This window comes from Tachysurus fulvidraco, chromosome 19 (assembly GCF_022655615.1).
Source record: "Tachysurus fulvidraco isolate hzauxx_2018 chromosome 19, HZAU_PFXX_2.0, whole genome shotgun sequence".
Lineage (NCBI taxonomy): Eukaryota > Metazoa > Chordata > Actinopteri > Siluriformes > Bagridae > Tachysurus > Tachysurus fulvidraco.
The window spans coordinates 13200541-13223702 of record NC_062536.1 but is presented as its reverse complement, the minus strand read 5'-3'; the positions used below and the strand labels follow the sequence as shown (position 1 = coordinate 13223702).

Here is a 23162-nt window from a genome sequence, read left to right as displayed (position 1 = left end):
TAGGTTTAATTTCATAGCCGAGCGCTGACGGACGGCGCTGAGCTCGAGCCGCTTTTTTCCCCAAACCCCCTGTGCGTGTCTTTGTTTGCCGTTTTTCGCGTTTCCTTTTTTTCCCCTCTTTCTCGCGAGGCGAAACAGGATTGTTAGCTGTAACAAAAGCGAGCCGCCCCCCATCCAGCTGCTCACTTCACGGAGAAGGGGAAACCCTGTCGTCGCATGGTGGTGATTCCAGGCGCCGGTGCGGGTCGACAAATGCAGAAAAGGGAGAAAAGTTTCGGTAAGGTCTCAGCGCGTGCATTTGCTTTTTAACCTGAGAGTCTGATTATGCGCGTGAACGGCTGCGTAAAATCCCTAACGTTATTCGGGTTGTGACCGAACCGTGTAGTTTAATCCGACACACCGTTTTCTGATCTGCGTTAGGTCTTTATGCCTTAATTTACCCAGTGTTGTAATTCGTTCCCTTTACAATTCTGTTCCGTGCGTGTGTCGTGATTCCGGCTGGGGTTTTTTTTTGTTTTTTTTTACGGTTTCCGAGTTTAACTGCGCTTCCGTTTGGTGGTCGTGCATCGAAAATTGGGCTCCCTGTAACAGCATCCGATGTTATTGGCCTTTTCCGAGCGCTTGGCTGCCATGGCAACAGTAATTAAACTGATAAGCGGGTGAAATGTCAGCACCGGCGGCTCGCGCAGCTGCTCCGCGCTCGCGCTCTGACTCAAGCAGACGGTCCCGCGCTAGTATTTCATTACAAGAACAGTGGCAGCATTATTCTGTAAAAAACAAAAACAAAAAAAACGTCACTCTGTTACTATACATTTCAGCTGGAATGAGTTTTAATCTTTAACGTGAAAACGCGAAGCTTTCGGTTAATCTTACAGGTTGATTCGGTTCATGGAGATCAGCAGAGGGTGGAAAAGCCTGACATGCATTCGATGCAGTTTGGTTGCGGACCCTTTGGTGAACGGAAACTGTAAACTTTTGCTGTTCTTGGTAATGACTGAGGTGTGAAGTGGTGCGGATGAGCGCCGCTGATGGGGAATGGAGGCGGTAATCAGCGCGCGCGCCTCACGCCGGCGCATCCGGTCAGATTAAAAGGTCAACAGTTTAAACAGAGCAGCAAAATAGGGTTCGTTCAATAGCACCCACAGTTTGGCAGTTCGTCCACAGCTTCTTTTCTCTAGTTTTTAGAACTCGTGTTTCTGTTCCTCGATTTGATACCGTTTTGTTTGCATTAAATACCAAAAAAAAAAGAATGAATGAATGAATGCACTTTTACGCTCTTGACATGTTTTTTTTTTTTGTCTTCAAACTTTCCACTATTTGCAATACAAAGTACATAAAGGTCACCAGGGTTTTCACTAGTATTTGTGTGTTTGATTGTATGTTGTTCAATGCTTTTAATTGCAATGCTCTACAGCGAACAACTGTCGATCTGCACAAACCCCATGTGCCTTTTGTGTCCAGAAAGTAGGAGCATCAAACAAAAAGCCCCCCCCCCATTTAAAGTTTACTAACACCAAATCTTGTCTTTCTCCATGCATGTTTACTCTTAGGTTAGCAAGATGTACAAGGTGAGTTGGGGGGGGGGGGGGCAGATTGTCCCGGTGTCGACACAACAGGCACGAATCAGGCACGCTTCTAATGGAGGACAAAAACTATTAGAACAGGACAAAAGGGGAACCAGGAGTGCAGGCGCCGGGTAGTGCTCACTCTCGGCTGTATGGAAGGAGAATACTAATTACAGGCCGTCTGCATGAGCCTGCATTGTAGCCTCTCTACCCAACAAAGCCCTTTCACAGCCTAAATAGGGGTTACACAATGGCTGCACTGGGGGCAAAGATTTTCCTGGCCCCTCCTATGGTGAGTGAGAGAGAGAGAGAGGAAAGAATGAGAGAGAAAGGAGAAAAGCGAGCAAGAGATGGGAAGAACTGTGCAGCTGTTGTATATATTTTTTGTTAGATTAGTGTTTGCATACCAAATTTAATCAAGTTATAAGGAATAGTGTGGTTAGGTATTTTTGGATCATTGGTTGCCATGGTTTAAAAAAGGTGCACTGTCCAATTTATTGTTTGCGTCAGCTACCTACTGTACGAGTAATTAACATGTTCTAAAATTCTCCGGTCTGATCTTATTCTGCTTGGCAGGTATACAAATGCTTTCCGTCCAGCCGGACACCAAGCCAAAAGGCTGTGCCGGCTGCAACCGGAAGATCAAGGACCGCTATCTGCTGAAGGCCTTGGACAAATACTGGCACGAGGACTGCCTAAAGTGTGCATGCTGTGACTGCCGCCTTGGCGAGGTGGGCTCCACGCTGTATACCAAGGCCAACCTTATCCTCTGCCGGCGGGACTACCTCCGGTAAGACCCACTACCAAACCTTAAAACAACGAGTAGCATCTGTCCAAACTGGTTACTAGATAGGAGTAGCATCTTTGGGGCTAATGCTTCTGGCTTATATGTATATATCTAAAATTAAAATAAAAACGTTTATATTTTGATTTGTATATAGGCCATAAACAAAAAAAAAAGGTCTACATGGATCAAGACATTATCTTGTGTAGTGGGACTTGAGGTTTTTACTTAATTGATGATTGAATTCTCTTTCAAAGCCACACTGGTCCTCACGGCTGCATTGACCACACACAAAAGCGGCCTTCTTGGTTCTTTTTCTAAACACAGTGTTAAAGCAAATACCTAAAAGCCTTGATTACTCTCCACATTGAGATTCTGAGTATTCTCCTGTGCCTTTACATATGGTGTTCTCTTAATCGAAAAAGACAGATCTTTATGAGCCAATAAACTGCTAGGGTTTGAAGGAATTCACTTGTTGGATCCAATTAGTGTGCTGGAATAGAGAGTGGAGCATTGAGTTTAAGACCACCCCAGATCCTGCTCATTTTTCTCTCACTGAAAGAAGGCTAAGTGTCCAGTCTAGCAATCACTACTTTTCTCTACACACTATTGTACCACTCTTGACTGACATGCTTTTCACTTGTTTGCACACTTTTCATTATAGCTTGAGCTTAGCTGTGTGCACACTGAGGTGGTCCAGTAATTGCACTGATGCTGGCCCAGTTTTGGTTCCACTGAGACAGTTTGGGATAGGTAATTAACCTTTTTACAAGTTTGAAGCTGTTTACATGGATATAAATTGCATGTGTTTATAAATTTAAAAAAAAAGAAGGTAAAGCGTTTCATTAAGAGTGTACACTACAAAAATGAGGGGAGACACACTGAAAATAAAACAATAGTCCAGTACAGTGCCATTCATTTTCACTAATAATAGTAGAATAAATTCTCTGTAGGCTTGTTGTCTGGTATGACATCACATCAGTATTGTTATTGACCATAGTTGTGAAGATGATGATGTCATTGTACTAGAAGCAAGACCAAGGGGGTGACGATACATATGAGTGTTCAGTTTTATACTTATTATATCAGGTCACTTATTTCACCGGCTAACTTTTCAGCAAGAGTTGGGGCAAGAAGGCTCCATTGCAGGGACTAGCTCTAGTTACTCGTAATGCAGCTGTTAAAAAGCACGTGTCTATTTAAGCTCACTGCGCCACTTCAGGACGGTTGTTTCCCAACGTATTCGGAGCTGCTACATCGAGTCGCTACTCTGCAAAGGCACAGTTCATTTAATTTGTGCAGAAGGGATGAGAGTCTCCATTAGGCATGACACAGACGAAGAGACTTTTGCAGAGATGAGATGGCCAGAGGGCTGAGGCTATGCTCAGATTACTTTCCTGCAGTAAGCCTCGTTGGCTGCATCCTCCTAAAGCGTATCTCCATTCATGACAACATGCCTGTATGCCTTAAAACAACAGCTCAGGAAGAGAAAAATAAATTTGAGAAATGGATGATGGCATTTTTTTTTCTTTGATAGAATATAAAAGCCTAGTCCTTCGGTAAAACATTTTAGTAGATGAAAGACACAAAGCGGTTTATGTTAAAAGTGATGGATTAAAAAGTGAACTTTATTCTCTGTGTGCTTGTGTAGCACAGTTGCGTTTTTTATTTATTTATTTATTTTTTTCTTTTTTATTATTATTCAGTAATTGCCTGAGATCTTTTTATTCTGGTCAGCATTTGGGAGGATATAGGCGCTGCTTGCTTGCTTCTTCTTTTTCTTCTTCATCATCAAAAGTTCAAGGTGACTGAATTGATTTCACTGTAGCTATCAGGCGACTTTTCTGTCCGTCCCTGCTGCTCGGCATCTGCTCACTGGCTTTTACTGAACGGCAAACACGGCCGACGCCTGGCTCCTCACATCACGTTCACAGCCCCACTAACAAAAAAAAAAAAAACGCTCTCCATTTCTGAGATAATCAGTGGCCACTCTTACAAAAGCACTACCTCTCGACACCTGATCATTCCCTTATTTATTTTCTTAGGTTCGCACTGCAGTTGGTCACAGAGATAAAGAGAGACTTGATTCCCTTCACCCAGCTCTCTCTCTCTCTCTCTCTCTCTCTCTCTCTCTCTCTCTCTCTCTCTCTCTCTCTCTCTCTCTCTCTCTCTCTCTCTCTACTTGTTCTATTTCAGCTTTCTATTTAAAAGTGAATTATGCTTGGATTTATTATACATGGCCACCCAACCCCCATCTCGCAGAATCAATCCAGTCCTGTTTAGCAGTGTGGCATGTTATTAAGGCTGACATAACCAGGGTTAATAGAATTCTTCAGGGGTCTACAACCATGAGCGGCCAAGAGCAATGTGGTCCCACCAGCTGAGAAATAATCCCTTTCACAACTCACGCAAAGCTCAATTAAATAAGTACACATAAAACGGTTTGTTTTCCAAATTGGATGTTTACTGTATATTTTCAGTTGGTCAGAATGTTATTACTTTACTATAGCAGCAGATTTGGCAGTGTAATTAAAATCACAGGTTTCTGTTAATAAGTTGTAAAACTTGATCATTTTTATAGTAACAGTTCCTTCACAGGGACTTGTACGGCTCTATGTAATGGAATGATAAAATGGTAATAATAGGTTTTGTTATATAGCAAATAAAAAGAAATAAAAATGACTTTCATCGACATGGTGAAGATTTCTGAAGAGTTTTGCAGAATCGTTTTGTTTTACCTTAAGCAAGGGGAAAAGCGACTGTTGTCGGCTCTTATAACGGAACCCATAACAAAAACTAGCTTGTCTCACGGACGCAAACATTACATTTAAGGTGTGATGAATAATAAAAACGATTACGTTGTTCTTTAATTTAGAAAAAAATGGAAACGTTGCTGAGGTAAAAGATAAACACTCAAGACGCGCTCTTATTGGAAAACAATCGTGCCCTGTTGTGTTTTATTCATTATCTTGCAAATATACAGTAAGACTGTTTCAGTAGAAACAAGAAACAGGAAGCGTTTACAGCTCCAGATACTGTGCATTCAAAATCATCCGACGAAGCGTTTAGACATTTAGGGGTTAATTACTTGATGTCACACCGGCCTTGATTCTTTTACCACGCTCAAAGTATGGATATATGTCGTCAGAGCATCCTATCACCAAAATACTGCTTTTGATACTGTGCTGGTGTCTCTATTAATGATAAAGCATAACAGCAATAACTGTGTTTACACCAATGCTTTTGCATTTCAGAGCAAAGTGCGATAAGGTTAAAAAGCCCAGACAAAAAAGGGAGCGACACATTTAAGTTGGGAAGGTGGCGGAAATAAACTGCTGCAGCCCACAGAGAGTAGCCGCAGACATGGAAGCAATCCGCCAAGGCCAGGATGCAAGCAGGGGGGAAAAGCTGTTAGGCATCAGTTAATGGAAAACTGTAAATTTCAGGCATCCATTTTAAAGACAGCACAGGGGGACCACTTATTTATTTATCTATCTATTCATTCATTTTTTTTAAATCCAACTTCAATTTTCCTCTACAGTGGTTTTACTAAGATTGTAAATGCAAGCAAACTCACAGAAGTCGTCGACATGACTGGATTTATTACCATTTTGGAAAGCAAGCTATCGGTGGAAGATAACCAACATGTGTTGCATGGTTTAGTTGTAATAACTTCTAGTCTTCCTCACTCATTCAGAAGCAACTTGCTGGACCACATCCACCGTGTCTTGTATAAACTCATGGAAATGAACCCTGAAAATGTATCTCCCGACTTTTCTCATATTTACATCTGCCATATCGTGGGCCGTGCAGAATTCGCACATATTGAAGTCCGCACTACAAGCATTATACAAAAGATCAATAAAGTGTGGCTGGCTTGCCTTATCTGGAAAAAGTTGGGAATTGAAGTAAGTTGTCTTGAAAATCTTTTACATAGGTTTTCAGATATATTCATCTTCTTTCCTTTTGGTTAGTTCAGCATTAATATGATGACGTGTCAATTCGAAAGCACATCATATGTTCAGTGCAAGGCCAGTAATGAAAAATAAAATTATGACTACGTACAATCACAACCTAAAACTGGTCATGCCATTGGGAAGCTTCTCCTCCTCTTGTTGTTTATTGTTTTACAAATAAATTTGTCTAAGCAGCTATTCAAATTTGACTAAAGAACAAAAACAGCAAAGTGTTTGGTGCAAAATGACATTTTTTTTCTTCAAATATTATATCTTGATGTCTACTTGACAACATGACTAGGCGATGTCGAGGCTTTTGTTTAAGCTCTGCCTGTCACTTGATGTCAAAGACTGATGTACAGTAGATGATGCTAATAATAATCAAAGTGATAACTCCTTTCTTTTTGTAACATTAGAACTAATTAAAACGTCTCTGCGTTTTTCTGTCAGTAGTTTAGGTTATAAATCTATATATTTGGCCTGGGGGTCATTCTGCAACAGTTCAGAAATACTGTTTTATCAGAATTTCCTCGATTGATTATCACACTCACTTGTCCCTCATGGTGTAGGCATGCATTTGATCTTTAAATCAGAAGCTGTTCAGCTTTTTTGCTTCTTTGCACTTCTACAAGTTACATAGGAAACTCTACAAACATGCCCGAAAGTTTCTTATCACACATTTATCCCTGTGATGAATGAATCACTATAATAATTCATGTTGGCTCATTAGTAGTTTGCTGATGACACGGTGCAGCTGTGTCATCTGAGAAAGGTTAGCTGGTCTCCCCATTGGGAATTGGAGCAGTGTACTTCCTCTGAGACTGGCTGAAAGATTGAGGCCAGCTCTCCTCCTAATGACCAGTGCATATGGACTTCTGTCTCTGCTCTCTAGCACTGTAGAGCATCAAGCATTACTCCTTGGTCAGCTTTTTTTTCTCTAAACAATCTGGACACCTTTGTAAGACAAAAGCCTACAAAGACTATTTAGGGGTCAGAGAGTGTGTGTGTTTGCAGCTGTAGACCGGTGTATGCCATATACAGCCGGGCAATACTTTTCATGGTTTCAGTAAAAATGGACTATTGTGGATGTAATTGAATTGTTTAATTTTGTGGACACAAATAACCTGCAAACACTACGGGTTGACGGCGTACCACAAGGCTCAAATTTGGGTTCATGACTGTTTTTCATGGATATGTTCTTAGGTGTGGTGATTAAGGTAACTGCTCATCTATTTGCCATTATCACTCTGTTATTAAATGTTATTACTTGTCAAGTACGTGTGCACATGTTTTTCTCAATGTGAGACCGTGTTGATTTTGTGGATTTCAAGGTGAATATTTTCTCCTTTTTAAGGCCTTGAAGAAAAACTGACACATTTTTTTGTAAAGTACAACATTTTTCTTCCCACATTCAGCTTAGTGCTTTATAAATGGCTTTGATCTCCCTAAATCCTGTTTAATATAGTTTTTAAAACTTTCACTATTCGCACACTTTCATGTTCCCATTGCAACATTTTTAATAATTATAAAAAGAGATCATATGTTTTTAATGAATTATTTAAGGTTGCAGATAATGTCTGCAATATAATATTCTTCAATATTGAATCAATATTTATTCATTATTTCTTGTTCCTCGGTCGTGGAAACTACAAGATGAATTCAGATAAAATACAGATCTGGAAGTGAGTAGTGTAGTTGCATTAATCTGGAAGCAGTGTGTATTAGTTACTTGGCACAAACGAATGCGTTACTCGTTTTGCGTTGCTGATTCTTTGCTTGTGTCTATTTAGCTGTGAGAAGTAAATAATTATAACCTTTTATAATTGTACAATTGTAATATAATTCTAACTTTAATAAGCAACAGTCTTTAAATTAAGAGTAGGGGTAAAAAATAATAAATATTATGTAAAGCATAAAATCTTAAATAAAAAACTGTCAAATATTCTGAATAAAATTATAATAAATAATAATAATAATAATAAATATATACCATCTAAACCCCTCTATAAATAGAGCGTTCTAAATAGCGTTAAATGTTCCACATTTCAGTGACTCATTTTTATGAATGTCATTTTTCCCGGCGTATATTGTGTTTTGAAACTCTTTATAAATATTTCATTATTATATGATGTTCATTCTCTAATTCTAGCAGACAGTGTGGGTTGTTATAGCGGTGCATTTTTATTTTACTTTAACCCAAGGAGAAGACTTAGTAGTAGTGGGCAAGACGTAGTAGTGGGCAAACTGATTGAATTTGCTCTTATATCACATATGCACATATACATGTATTGCGTATATAAATACACCTGGTTATTTCTAGTTAATTCTGTCTCGGACGCACATCATCGAGACAGGTTTGGATGCATTTGCTCTGCCTTTTTCTAGGAGTCACTTTCTCATTGTTGAACCTCTAGGCTGCTTCGTAGGAACATATTTTATGGACCATATATTCATAGTTATAACTGCTCTTATAATACTTTATAGCACATAATTTATCTTATCTTAATGATTGCATAATTGTTAATACATATTTCAGGGTTTTTTTTGTTTGTTTGTTTTTTAATAATAGTTCACAGGACATTTTAGTTATAAAGTTTGCACATGGCATTACAATGAATCATGACTCTTATATGACCAATCAATTAATTAAAACATGTTATTACAGCTTAATGAGACATTATTATGAGAGTTTATAAACAAGGACTTACAAATTGAGTTATAATGATTTCTGCAAACAGACTACAAAGGAAGTGGCACGAGGGTATATGTAGTAATACACGTCAGACTGTTTTACTTCTACTTGATGCAAGCTCCCAACATTCAGACGTGTACACTACTGAAGTGTGGTCTAATATTTGAACTCTAAAGGCAGATCCGAATTCATCCAGCTCGTTTGTTCAAGCAAGTCGGCAGTCGCACAGCACAAACTTATAAGGTGTCATTTCAAAAGAAGGCGTTTCAATGACTCTTAAGAGGCAAATCCTCCTGGAGAGCATGCTCTATTAGGGGCTGCTTTTAGTCTAGCGGTATCAGAAGCACTTGAGGTGTGGATACAGCCCAGGATAACCTTGTGTCTCTGCGGTACTTGTTACAATAGAGCACTCTGTGTGTACAAAAGGACCTCTTCTGGTCAAGATTTAAATGGGCCTGCAGCAAAAGACGTATTTTCTCCTCTTCTTATCCGCTCAGTCTCATTAGATAGCCCCTTCTGTCCCCTACTACCCAGCCCATGTCCTCACTAGTACCCCTAAGGGCCGTTGCGAATACAGGTTTTTCTTTTAGCCGCCTTGTTTATGTCATCATGGCGTTATCAACAGCAAATTTGTGCTGTCCTTAAAGGGTAGCTGACATTTACAAAATATGATGAACACGTTTCTTGAGAGGAAATAGGACACTTGTGTTTTCCTGAGCAAAGAGGCTGACTTTAGTAAACTAATTCACTCAAGGCAATGATGAGGGACAGTTTCTAAAAAGAGAAACCGTCTTTATACAGGCATGAGAAACAGCTTGAAAAAGGAAAAATGTATCTTTGCATCTGCAATAAGAAAAAGAAAAATGGGGTTCAAAGATAGAACAGATGTAGGAGGATGCTATAATGGCAAAGGCTGGGTATTAAATAATACTTTTAAAGAGACATGAAGTTTTAATATCTTTGAATGTTAGACAAGGAAAACTTGGAGATTCATATTCCGGTCTATAAATCATAAGCTGGTCTAAAAGCACTAAACTGGCAGCATCATATATTTGGCTAAAATGTTAACAATAACGCATGTGTGATTTCAACACAACATTCACTTTGCAAATAGATACATGAATTTATATTTAAGGGAAAATCTGTAGTGTAAATCTATTGTAGCAGTTGTTGCAGCGCTGATTATTGTCTCATCTCACCCTTATTACTGCTGCTATTTACTAGTTTGACAAATCTGACAAAGGAAGTTCAGCTCCATCTAGAGTGGTGGTGTATGGGAAATGGAGATCCAGGCAGAAGAATGAGTGTGGATATGAATATGGGAATACATGTCTGAGATGTTTCAGAATTGTTCAGTACTCAAATAAACTGAGAATAGAGATCAGCCAAACAGGGAAAAGCAGGAACTTCAAAAGTGAGCCTGATCATTGCAACTGTACAGAAATTTCCAGAAGCTCAGTTCCTGTTTCCGTGCTCATCGGCAACTGTATTATTTGTTGCCTGTGGTTTGTCGTATGATTCCTGCCCCTGGAGACTCTCAAGCCAGCCTGCGAGCCGCAACGGCCTCTCCATTGCCACAAGGTGAACTATTCCCCACTGTGCGTTATTATTAATAACTGTCAGCCAGAGGGGGTCACCCACGACAACTCCTTGAAAAGAACCCAGGGCGAGGCAAGTAGGCCGCAGCTGGGTGCCTTGTAAAACAATACCCCCCCTACTCCTCCTCTTCCTACCCCCACATCCCCAGACGTTCAGTGCTTAAGGCAGGAATAATGCATGGGGGTGATTGGGGACCAGAGCACGGCCATGTTTGCAGCCGTGAAAAATTAAGATGTCACCACCTGGCCCTGTTAAGCATACCTTTTGCCAGTGGACGGGAGCTATCTATTAGAATGGAGCAGGGCAAAGGGACTGTCTTTTTTTTTTTTTCCTCTCATGCTTTGTGTCCTATTTTCCATGCATTGTTCAAAGTTTATTATTGAAAATGAAATGGATACTGACGATTGATGGAAATTCACAATATTTCCTCATGCTATTAAAAAAGCACAGTGTTCAGTATATAAGGAAACGACGTTGAATAGAATATAGGCCCAAAAAAAAAAACAGATTCCTAAAAAAAAGTCTATAGAAAAGTTTATTGATCTTTTTGATTGTTTGCTGGCAAGTTTTCAAAGTTAAAATTCCCAAATTTGCTTTTGTTATTTCTGACAATCCTCATTCACAGTATTTTTTAGAATAAATATTATTACTGATGTGCAGTTGTACCGTCATGTACATTTGGAGGAGACTACAGTAGGTAGCGACAGCAATTTATTCATTCTATCCTCCTCTCTTGTGTACTTTCCCTTTGAATGCATTACAAATCCTGCTTTAATTTTCTCTGCAAAAGCACATAGACATCCAGCTACATCACTGCAATCTCTTCAAATGAAATTGGTTTCAGAGGGGTCAGAGTTCGGCGAGTCGGTCTGTGTTATGATTTCCATCTAATCTGGGAGAGGAATATAAAAGGATAATCTTCCCTACCTTTTCCAGCAGCGGTTACAGTCTCATGGTAGGCTAGTGAAGCCGTAGAAAAGTGGCAGTGTTGGAGTGGGGGGTGGGGGGTGGCACTTTTTCTCTTCCTATTTGTTTTGTGGATTTATGGGAAGCGAAATGTTGGACAGCTCTGACTGTGCCATTCGTGGACAGACTCCATGAGTCTGTGGCTAGATTAAATGTCAACTTTGACCCTGCTGCTGATCAGAAAGGGCCACCCAGGGGCTGGAGATGGGGTTGATTTGGTCCAGAGGAGGAAACAGAGTGGCTGTGAATTTATTGCTGTGACTTCTGCTGTTGCACTGAATTCCCTCACTAGCACATTTTTCATCTCAGCCTTATGATGGAAGGCAAATGTCCATTTAATTGAATTTTAAACAAACAAACAAAATGCTTTTTTTTTTTTTACTCCTAGCTGTTCTATAGTGACTCTGGGTCACTTGAGTCTAGTTTAATGAATCTGAATCTTTTAACGAATCACATTTTTTGATCTTTCACAGCTTACGTTGTCCTGATATTATGCAATCAAGAGTCCTTAAATGACTATATGCTTAGAAATGGCAAGGTGTGGAGGAAAGATATCATATTTAGATTCATTGCAGTGAGTTAGAACAGTCCCAGCCATGGCTTGGTGGATGCGAAGCAGCAGCAGTGTAGCAGAAGAGCACAGTCAGACACCTGCTGAGTGCAATATTATCTTTTATCATCCCAGCAGTGGGAGAAACTGTTTGTCCGCAGCTTACTGCTCCTTGTTGTTTTTGTTGTATTGATTCCTGCCATTATGTTGCCATTACTTTCTATGTAGTGATGCAATTCTCTAAGGTTTGATTTGTATTGACGGAGCAAAGCCCGTGAACAAGAGCAGAGCTATTAAATATATTCATTACCTCCTTGTGTACGGTATATGCCACCAGTGCAGCTTATAATACACCCAATTGTTGGCACTGCATGGTTTTATATACTGCATGTGTTCACAATGTGCCCGTCATGTTCTCACGGGTGATTATTATAAAATTGTTAGGATTCTGTAGCATTCTTGTTTCTGTTATGTTTTCAGGTTATATCCATGCCAGACCATTAGAGTGTATACAGGAAATTTTAAATAGTTGTCATAGCAATGGCAATTCTGTCAAGACGGAATGATTTCACATTTATGAAGAATATATCTAGAGTATATGCTTCAATTTTCCTCCCAGTGTACAGGCGTTAATTTTCAGAAAGTGCCACAATCTTAATGAGGAAATTAAAACAAGCACCTGCTGAATGCACTCAGAGGAGTGATCATGTTGGCTCTCCAACAGACTAAATTAAATCTTGACTATTTCTTTTTCTATGCCCTCCAACCCATTTGATATCCTCACTCCTCTGAGATGAACCGTTATTCTCGTCATTGACATCAAAGATGGACAGCCTTCTGGGAACGGGGTCTCAGAGCTTCCAGCAAGTACTAGGCCCCAGAATCCCTTCATGCAGAGTGCTAATCTGGGCCATGCCTCTATAAAGTATACTCTTCTTTGTCTTATTACATACTTATAACTCGAGAACTGTCCAGGGGTTGTTTGACCTTTTCTAGTCCCACTTTTGTGTGCATTGCTGGAGCTCATTCCTGTGCATATATTACTTTATATTTATATTACTTTAAATTGGTCAGAATGCAAGGTTTTCCTTGTTCCATTTGCATTTCCCATATCTCATTTGAAGTATCTTGAAGATTATCAACACATTTTTGGAGCTAAGTGATTCAAAGGATATAGTTACTCTTGTGCTATGAAAGGAGTCCCATTTTGAATCCTCAGATATCATGTACATTCCAGTTTCGTGATGCGTACAATATCCCGGTTATGGCTCCAGAGGTCTTCTGCTTTGAACATGCTAATTGAAGATCAGTGGCTGTTATTTCAAGGCCTGGTGGAGCCTCGACTAGCTTCGGCGGGGGGTGATGAGGTGATGTTGCATACTTGGCTGGCATCTCTCCTCTGCCGGCATGTGAGAGTGTGATAACCAGCCTTGCCGTTTGACACGTGCAGACTTGTAGGCCCCCTGCTGCCTCCAGAGCTTTGGCAGACACTGATCGGTTTTTGTTTCTGGACTCCAAGCTTTGGAATCCTGCCGCCATCCTGGCTCGTGACAGCAGCACCATCCAGAAAGCTTGCAGCTTAGCCTCCAACTGCCAGCATCCCTCCAAAAACCTGCTTGCCTCTCACCTGAGATAAAGCAACACAAGCAACGAATAAAATGCTCAGGGGGTGTGGTGCCTTGCTCACAAAGGAGGAACCCTCCTTAGAGGTTTGTGCAAGGAACAAAAGCTCTGTCTCAATGCCTTCTGGCTTCTTGGTTTGCCCTTTGGCAAGCAGTATGTTAGAGCGGTATGAAGTCAGGCTCTGGGATTTTGGTCATATCAGCATGAAGAACACCTGCTTTCTTTAAAAGGCATTTATTGAAGATACTTAATGGAGCATTTTTTTTTATTCTGCTGCAAGTTAAGCATTTTTGCAACTAAATGCTAAGCATTCAGAGTAAATTATTTGCTTGAGCAATATGATAATATGACCAGCACACTGAAGAGGAGGTTAGCTTTGCTACCTCACAGCTCCAATATCTTCAGGTTTGATTCTGATCTTGAGTTACTGCTTCGGTGGATTTTCACATTCTCCCCGTGTCTGTATGGGATTCCCGGCAGGTTTTCTGGTCTCCTTTCACCCCCCAAAAAAAAAACATGCTGGTAGTTGGATTCTAAATTGCCCCTTGGTGTGAATGAGTACGTTAATGTATGTGTGTATGGTGTCCTGTGACAGACTGGAAATCCATGCCTGGTGTATTCCCATCTTGTGCCCAGTGTTTCCAGGATAGGCTCTGGATTAACCCCAAGTCTGACCAAGATAAAGCATATACTGAATGTGAATACATGAATAAATATGATAATTTGATGTCGCAGGATTATGGTTTTTTGAAAATATAAATTGTACCTGGACGAGTCCATCGCTGCTGAAAGTAACGAGCAGCCGATTGGCCACTAAAATTAATGGTGGAATCATTTGCCTGCTTTTTGCAGGCATGTCTTCAAGCATTGTGATGTGAGATTTATTTTTTTTTGTCATATCAACAACACTTGCTAGTCTACTCCATCTGGTATGCTTGGTATAGGCTAGTCCAGCTTTATGCATGGCTTGACCAAATGCACTTCCCTTCAGTAATGAAGCCCGATCTGGAATTCGGAACCTGTAGGCTTCACTGCATTTGTCTGATATGACTGGCAGTTTGATGCACTTCAACAGCGCTCCCCTGGCAATTAGCCTGTGATACAAGAGAGGGCCGTCCTCCATTCTGTGGTAACGCCCCTTGCTTAACGAGCCTTTTATGGAGATGAACGGGACTGATTGAAAAGCGAAGGCCTTAGACTCTTTTTCGGCATGCTGGGAGAGAGAAACCTTCAGATGGTGATCGGTCCATGTCAGGCCCATTTTACGAGAGCTTGATTTGGATAGGGACTGAAGGGCAGTTTTCCCCCTCCCTAAACTGAACCCCTGAGTGACTTCTCAATTAGTGTGCGGCCTAGCGGAACAGCGAGACATTGCTAGATGTTCCGAACAGCTTCCACCTCTGAGATCTCCTTCAACCACGTGGTCAAGGTTATTTTACTGTGGATACAGCATCAGTACACATGCTTATATTGAGCTAAACCTGGTTGTGGAGATAAAAGCAGCTGTCTTTTTTTTTTTTTTTCTTTGCTTTTTTCTAAACAATGGTTGCTAGCCATTCAGCCACATAAAACACAGTAAGGCTCATCTGGGTTATCATATCTTTATGAATGACTTTGATATCTGAACCAAAAAAGATTCTGCCTTGTCCTATTAACTGCACAATGTATGTGAAAGAATCGGAGGATTTCTTTTCTCTCAACCTGACTAAGTGAACCCCATCTCGTCCAGTCACTCAGCTGTACTTTTGTAAAATGAGATGTAAATGCAGCCATTTTAACAGCTTGATTTATTCATGAGCGAGCCAAAAGAGAGGGAGGAATGCAAATGAGCCGCTCTGGCTTTGCCCTTGGCCCGGGCGCAGCCACAAACAAGCCCATCTCACTGAAGGAATTAACAGCTTTATTACATTACCTGACAGTATGGGCTGCACATGACAGCTACCGCCGCTTACTGTGCGAATGCTGATGTCATCATACTGAGCTGTGTGTAGCTCGTTTGACGTGTGCAGTGCAGGGTGAATGTCAGAATTCCCTTTTAGTTAGTGTTGTTTATTGCACTTTTTGCAAGGTGAGCACCGGATTGTGATTCCGCATGCTACTTCTATGTCTTCGTGTCCCAACACTTCAAGAATTAATTCGGCTTGTTTAACATCCAGACTCTGTTTAGCCACGCTTCAAAGACTTTTCCAACTAAAATGAACTCCAGTTTATAAATAAATAAATAAACAAATAAATAAATAAATAAATGGGCACGTCGTCTCTAAGTTTAATTCTGGATTTCTTGCCATCTCCTGAAAACATGCTGTTAAGTGGATTGACCCTTCTTGTGACTGGGTATGTGAATGTGTGTGTATGGTGTAGTGCAATAGCTGATGCAGTACATATTGTAGTGAAATGAAACAATGTTTGTCTAGGACTATGGTGCTACATAAAACAACACAGAGCTATGGACGTTGTTGTTAGTAAGTTGTCCTAACCACATAAAGTTCATCGTGTGCTACCTAGTGTAAGCAGTGTGAGACAAATGGCAGTGCAGACAGACAATACATTCTGTACTTGAGCATTTGTGCCAAATAAGAAGATTGTAAACAATAAAGGGGCTTCTTGTAAACATATGTGCATTCATAAAGTAACAGCAGTTTGTGGCATAATTGAATTGTGTTGTGAAAAACAGCATTTAAACAGTGTTTATTATAGGGGTGCTGGAAACATAGATGTATATTGAATTACTTTTTGATTGTGAGTCTGTTACACAGTCTGGTTGTTGTCCAGATGGCAGGAGGGTGAAAAGTGTGTGTGAGGGGTGTGTGGGGTCCTCCACAATGCTGCTGGCTTTGCAAATCCAGCATGTGGTGGAAGACAGACTATGATATCTCTCAGCTGTCCACACTATCGGCTGCAGGGATTTGGGGTCCGAAATGGTGCAATTCCCAAACTAGACAGTGCTGCAACTGCTCAGGATGGAGCTGGATGTGGGGAGGGAGATGGGCTTTTCTCAGACTTTGTAAGAAGTCGAGATGCTGCTGAGAATTCTTGGTGATGTTGCTGGTGTTGAATGACCGGGTGAAGTTCTCCACCAGATGAACACCAAGGAATTTGGTGCTCTTGACGATCTCCAAGAAGGATCCTTCAGTGTTCAGTGGAGAATGGTCGCTGTGTGTTCTCAAGACAACAACCATTTCTGTTCTTGCTGACGAGACCCACCACGGTTGTGTCATCGACGAACTTGATGTTGCTCGAGCTGTGCATTGCTACACAGTTGTGAGTCAGCAGAATGAACAACAGTGGGCTGAGCACACACCCTTGAGGGGCCCCAGTGCTCAGTGTGGTGGTGCTGGAGATACTGTTCCCAGTCTAGACTGGCTGAGGTTTCCCAGTCAGGTAGTCCAGGATCCAGATGCAGAAGGAGGTGCTTATGCCCAACAGGCTCAGCTTCTCAGTCAGATGTGTCGAATGCTGAACTGAAGTCTATAAACAGCATTTTTACACAAGTGAACTTTCTGCCAGGTGTTTGAGGGCCAGATGGAGGGTCGTTTCAATGGCACCATCCATGGCATTTTGGACAATTTACAAACTGCAAATGAAAATTTCAGATTTTCCCATTAACATCGATTGACTTCTATGGTGATGTCCCAGCTCTCCAATCATCCACATACACACAGTCTAGGGCCCCTTTCTATCCCCCTTCTTGAGTACATTCTCCTCTATTTTATTTTTCTCTCTCATTCTTTTCCGCTGTCTACTTGATTAGTCCACATGATATTTTTTTCCCCATTCTCTTCCTACAGTATTTTTCACTCTCACTTTCTGTCTTTTGCTCTGCCCTTTTTTTTCTGCTCTTTCTTACATTCCTTTGGACTTACTTAGTAATTTACAGTATTAATTCTCTTTTCTATTCCACCCTCACAGTTAGACCTACTCACCTGTGTGCTGTGGGGGAGGGCAGTGCGTTAGAGCTGTAAGTAATCAATGCAGTCCTCAAATCACATCCTGCCTCTTCATTAAATACCTATCTGAGTGTGGGGAAATAAGGGCAGCGGATTAATCCAGGTGTCTGTGTGTGTGTGTGTGTGGGTGCATGTGTGTGAGAGAGAGAGGGGCATGTGCTGGTAGTTGTGTATTGATTGTGCTGAATCTTTGCCTCTTTAGCATTTCAGAGAGATTAAAACTGTATGGAAAAGCGGCAATCAAAAGGAATCACCAACGTGTGTGTGTGGGTTTGTGTGTGCGCACACAGGAGTGTGTGGGTGTGTGTCATCCCAGTGATTTCTCAGCCCATCTCATCTGCATCTGGTCTGCAGTAACACCAGCCTGCATCCAACCTGGTAGCAGATGAGTTTCTGTAAGCTGCATGAAGGCCAGCGTTCGTCCGAATAAGAGCTTAAAAGATAAAGCTATTACTGTTCTAGTGACGTATTTTGACTTCACTTTGATCCTACTTTTGTTCAATATCCGTATCTACATATGACACATTTTCTCTTCAGTCACCTCCAAGTAATAGTTTGGATTACTGCGTAACGGCATAATTCATAAGAGCCTTTTGTCTGTAATTATTTTAACTTGAAAGAAGTTCCTTTGCTGAAAGGGAAAAGGTATGCCATAATGAAACAGTTAAGCTTTTTTCTCCTTCTGTCAGAATTACCCCAGCGCTGCTTGTGCTCACGTTCTAACAGCTCCAGATATTTGGATTTGATCAGGCCTAAGGCTTTTGTGTGCTCTCATTAAAATAATTGGCTGTTCTTGGTCCATTCATTAGAGACTCCTCTATTGTTAGGCATGGGTAGCGAGATCATTTGCCCTGATTCTTTCCTCCCTGCCACACATTGGAATAATAAAGAGACATCACACTCGGGGAAGTGGAGCCGCTGCACTCGGTAACGCATTACTCTGATACCCATATGTCCCTGGCACAAAGCAGAGCAGGCCTTTGATACCGAAAGGGGGTGTGTATAATTAATTAGATTTTTTTTTTTTTCCGAAAGGCAGAGGGAGGAGAAAGCGTATTGATCACGAGTTCATTTGGCTTTATCTTTATTCAACTAATTACTTTTAGTCTGAAGAACATTAAGGTGGATTTTCATTTGAAGCAACAGTGGGAATTTTCCACAGAGAGGGGGGAAAATTCCCCATTGCTGTATTTCAGCAGTGATTAAAACATTTCAATCATTACGTCTACAAAAAGTCCCCTCGTGCCGATTGTGGGGAGCCATTTGGAACTTTCATCTAATTAAAAACCTATATTAAGTATTTTTCCTACTTCTTTTGTTTGTAAGATAAAAAAAGGGGGTAGTTAATCAGGTAGGTTCTGAAGACATTTTTTGCTGACTTTTTTTTTCACAGCTTGCGTGATAGCATTCTGGTGATGAGAGTCTGATCAAGCTGTTCTAAGCACAGTAATTCAAATTTTCTTTCCTTTTTTGTATAGCAACACAATCGCACTGTTCTTTTCAGTTCATTCAGCGCATCTTATTAGAGAGTGGCAGGTTTGTCTGTTACGACAAAAAATGTTTAATGCCCATTTTCAGCACTAAAGAAAGCACAGCCGGTCTACACAGAGCTGTTAATGAGGAAGGTGGGATGTATTAGCACGTCCGTGTGCTGGGAAACTTTCAACGTTACGTACAGCCGTGCTGTGACAACCCTATAAAATCATCGATTCAGCTTGACTAACTTCACTGTTGACTGTCGTTTATAGAAAACTGCAAACAGCGATGTAAATAATGATCATAAAAAGACACAAAGAAATATGTTCTATTCCTATTTTGTTTTTAAAGCACCTCCTAATTGCTGTGTTTGTGCTCAGGTGGAAAAAAAAAGAAGCTTGAACACCATTAACCTCTGTGTGCTACAATTTACTTTCAAAGTCTAGGCATTAAGGCTCATTCTTGCAAATGTGTGTGTTCTTCACTTCCTGTAATTAAGTAGAGCTTTTCACATGTAATCTGTAAATGCAGAGAGGTCAGAACCAGCATCTGTATTCACTATTAGTTGAATCTGGAATAAAGGCAGAATTATCGAATCGTGTTTTTCTTCAGCGCTAAAATGTCCTGATTGCAGGGTCAGCGTTTCATTTGACGGTTCAAGGGTAGGACGGCATTGTTTTCATTTACCGGCCTTAAAACATTGCTTTTGTATCAAGCCATTTGATGTTTTAGCGTGTTACGCTCAAAAGACAAGTTCCTTTTTTTTTTTTTTTTTTTAAAGAAAACTTTTTAAATTTAGCCTAAAATGTGAATACCTCAGATACTCGGAGGAAATTAAATTTCCAAGTAGCCCTTCAATAAATAGCCCTTTAAAGGTCAAAAGGCATTTTTAAGCATTCTGTTCATTCCAAAGTAGAAATAAGCATCGTGTTTCTAGAACTTTCACTAATTTCTAACATCAGTTTTAATACATATTGAAGGCAAGAAAAATAAATCTCTGATTAGTGTTCTGTTTACTTGCTACACATTAAAATTGTGATTACGATGTGAAATCAATTTAAAAAAACATTTATACATTGAGTCCTTATTTAAAGAAAAAACCCAGATAAAAGAATCTGATGCTTTCGTGATCGGAATGCTGACAGAACGCAACAATAAATTGGCAATTTGTAAGAAAGCTCATTTGCATATCCCATTATTGCAAAATAAAATTAAAACCGATTGCGGTAAATAACAGGCAACACAGCCCTATCTGGCATTGCCTCGATACGACATGTGCACAGCAAAACACGTCTGCATTTTGACCTCGACACATGACGAACAATAGCCACCGTATCCATTTAGGAGCTCTTCACAACAGCAGTGTCCCTCTCCATCATTTTGCTTCTAACAGCTAAAGATCACACCAGCAGTATTTCCATTTAAAAATGCTTCTAAATGGTTTTCGAGAATCAGTCGACTGGACGCATTATGTTTTTGGATGGTCCCCCTCCAGTCGAGATTAGCTTAATTAGCTGTGAAGAGCACTGACTCGTGGGACCACGCGTGTTTGGTGCAGATAATTGCAGGCCTAGTGTGGTGCACCCTGGCACTCAGCTTGTGACTGCAGGTGGGTTGGCACTATCGAAGTGCACATCTGGGCCCTGCGGGGGTTCAAAACTTTCATTACACCCTCTTCAAAATGCCCTCCCAGTCCCCACATACTGCTGCCAAATTTCAGTGCTGAAAGGCCTTTGGTTGTATTTAGCAAGGGCGTAATTATTTTTTCTTTGTTTCACTGTGATTTTTCTGTTGAAAAGAGTCACAAAATGAAAGCCTGTACAGTGGCGTTTTGAATCCGGCAGCACCCGTACACCCAACTGCAAATGTTTGGCTTTTCTTATTCCTTTGCAGCCAATTTAAGTCGCCGTCTTATCTGTTATTTGTTCATCTTCGTAATCTCACTCATAAGGTAGTCATTTTCTGAACTTGTTGTCATCCTACGAAACTGTTTACAATGAATTATCTTGTAGCGGCAAACAGACCCAGTAACCTTTGCTGTCAGGAAACAATTACCCTCTTTAGGCATGAAGCATGATTTTCCATATTAAACAGGCTGGCTTACTGTCCCAGTGTCTATGAAAGAGGTGCGGAGTGGAAGAAATAAGGCATATGAAGCGAGGGACGCCATGAGATGCTCAGAAACTGCGATTTAACAATTAGCTCAGATCCCCGTACCAGCCTGAGCAGACCGACATTTGGGCGGAAAGCCTTCTGTACTGCAGCAGCAACAGGAAGAGAAGAGAAGAGAGGCGCATAATTCATCATTAGGATATCAGAGTCCAGGTGCAGATTAGAAGTGATCCAGCCAGCAGCCAGGCAAAGCAGGGCACTCAAGGAGGAAAATCTTATCCCACAGCCAATTCCCAGAGCATGGCTGCCCTTAATTGAAATAATTTTGCCCCAAGAGTTGTTTAATCTTTGGAAATCGCACATGCAGGAGGGTATAAATTGAAGAAAGCAGACGTCTGATCGCATTGCCAGCCTTGTCCATTCTCCATCAGCCAAAGCGCCCTTCTCCTTCTCCCTTTCCCCGCTCTCACACTCCGACTCTCTTCCCTTACTAAACCTTGACGTTTTAAAGCTTACGCCAGTGCAGGCCATGGAGCCAGTGCCGCATGCTGGCGTAGGGCGCCTGCTGCTCGAGACGCAACAAATCATTTGTCTGTTATTAACCCTGAGCCTGTAATTATGCAGATTGCCATAGATTTTCCCTGGGTGCCGGGAAGTGAGATCCAGGGGTTGCTCTCAGCGTGGCAGGCGGACGAGAGAACGGCCGTGCATTACTGAACTTGCCACATTCATCATGTTGACTGATGGCACGCGGAGCTGGTCCCCGGGTCCCGGTGGTTAATGTAGTGGGTAATTAACTGTCATTTGCCTGGTAATAGGCCGATGATCAATGGTTTGTGAGGAAACAAATTCTAATTCGGCAGCTGATGAATGCACGCCGAGGCCAGAGCAATTGAAGTGGCGGGGGTGGCAGAGGGGAAGGGGAGGAAGGAGAAAGAGGGAGCCGCTGTCAGAATTTCAAATGGCTCTGGAGGTGGCGGTGTTATCGCTCTTTTTTTTTTTTCTTTTTTTTTTTTTTACTTTAAAGGAAAAAAGTAATGATTGGCCCTGAAAGAAAGTGTGCTTAATTTGTTGCCCATGATGTTTCTAGAATACCCAAATGGTTAAAAGGAGGAACAAGAAAACATAGGATGAACTCATCAACTGGCTCTAAGCCATCTTGCTTTTACTCCAGTTTGTTTCTCGTTCGAGTGTGACGGCAAGTAAATGATACGAATTATACAATCTGAGCCTGTTGAGGTGACATCGCTTGTGCTTCCTCCAACAGGCCGTCATCTAATCATTACCGGCGAGCCGAGTGCCTGGGTTTCACTCCTGCACCCACTGGGCTAAAGCCTTGTGGAATAATTTAATTGGTATCTGTTTTTCTCTCATCAAATAGATACCATTCATCCATGAAGTACTGCTGTGCACCTTTTCTCCCCAATAAGGTGCGGATGAAATCCATGACGCTACGAAATCTAATTTCATGTTGCCTCTAACAGCCTTTTGAAACATATGCTGTTTTGTCAAGCCTCGAGTTGGAGCGAGAACTATTTTTCTTCCGACGCAGGCTTCGTTCTAGGCGCCGGACCACACAGTAGAGTTAGCCGCGCCTCAAGCCGATCCACCCATTCTCAACATTCCGTTTGTAAACCCTATCATCCAGTGTCGGTTTGTGCATGTCAAGGTTTCTACTCTGCTCCTCTAAGAGACCACATTTGGAGAACATGTGCCCTTTGAATTCATTACTAGCCAAGCACACTTAATTCGCCGCCTCCCCAGAGAACCATTAGCGTCTGTGGCATCAAACTGACGGAGCAAAGAAAGACAAGTGGCAGGTAGGGCTTCATCCATCGCCTCTCCCTCCTTCTTCTGTATGGTGTGGGCTCAGGTCCTTCTCAGGAGACATC

General features: G+C 41.3%; 1 protein-coding gene across 3 annotated transcripts in view; it reads left to right on the top strand.

Moving 5' to 3' along the window:
- Positions 1–23162, top strand: part of lmo3 (LIM domain only 3) — a 41822-nt gene that overhangs the window by 4300 nt on the left and 14360 nt on the right. For 2 of the 3 annotated variants that reach the window (XM_027151920.2, XM_027151919.2), the window contains exon 2: positions 2142–2355. In XM_027151920.2, coding sequence (XP_027007721.1) covers positions 2150–2355 — 206 coding nt within the window. In that variant the 5' untranslated portion in view covers positions 2142–2149. Of the gene's footprint in view, position 1; positions 278–2141; positions 2356–23162 lie in introns of those variants that run through there. The other variant, XM_027151918.2, reaches the window with a different exon arrangement.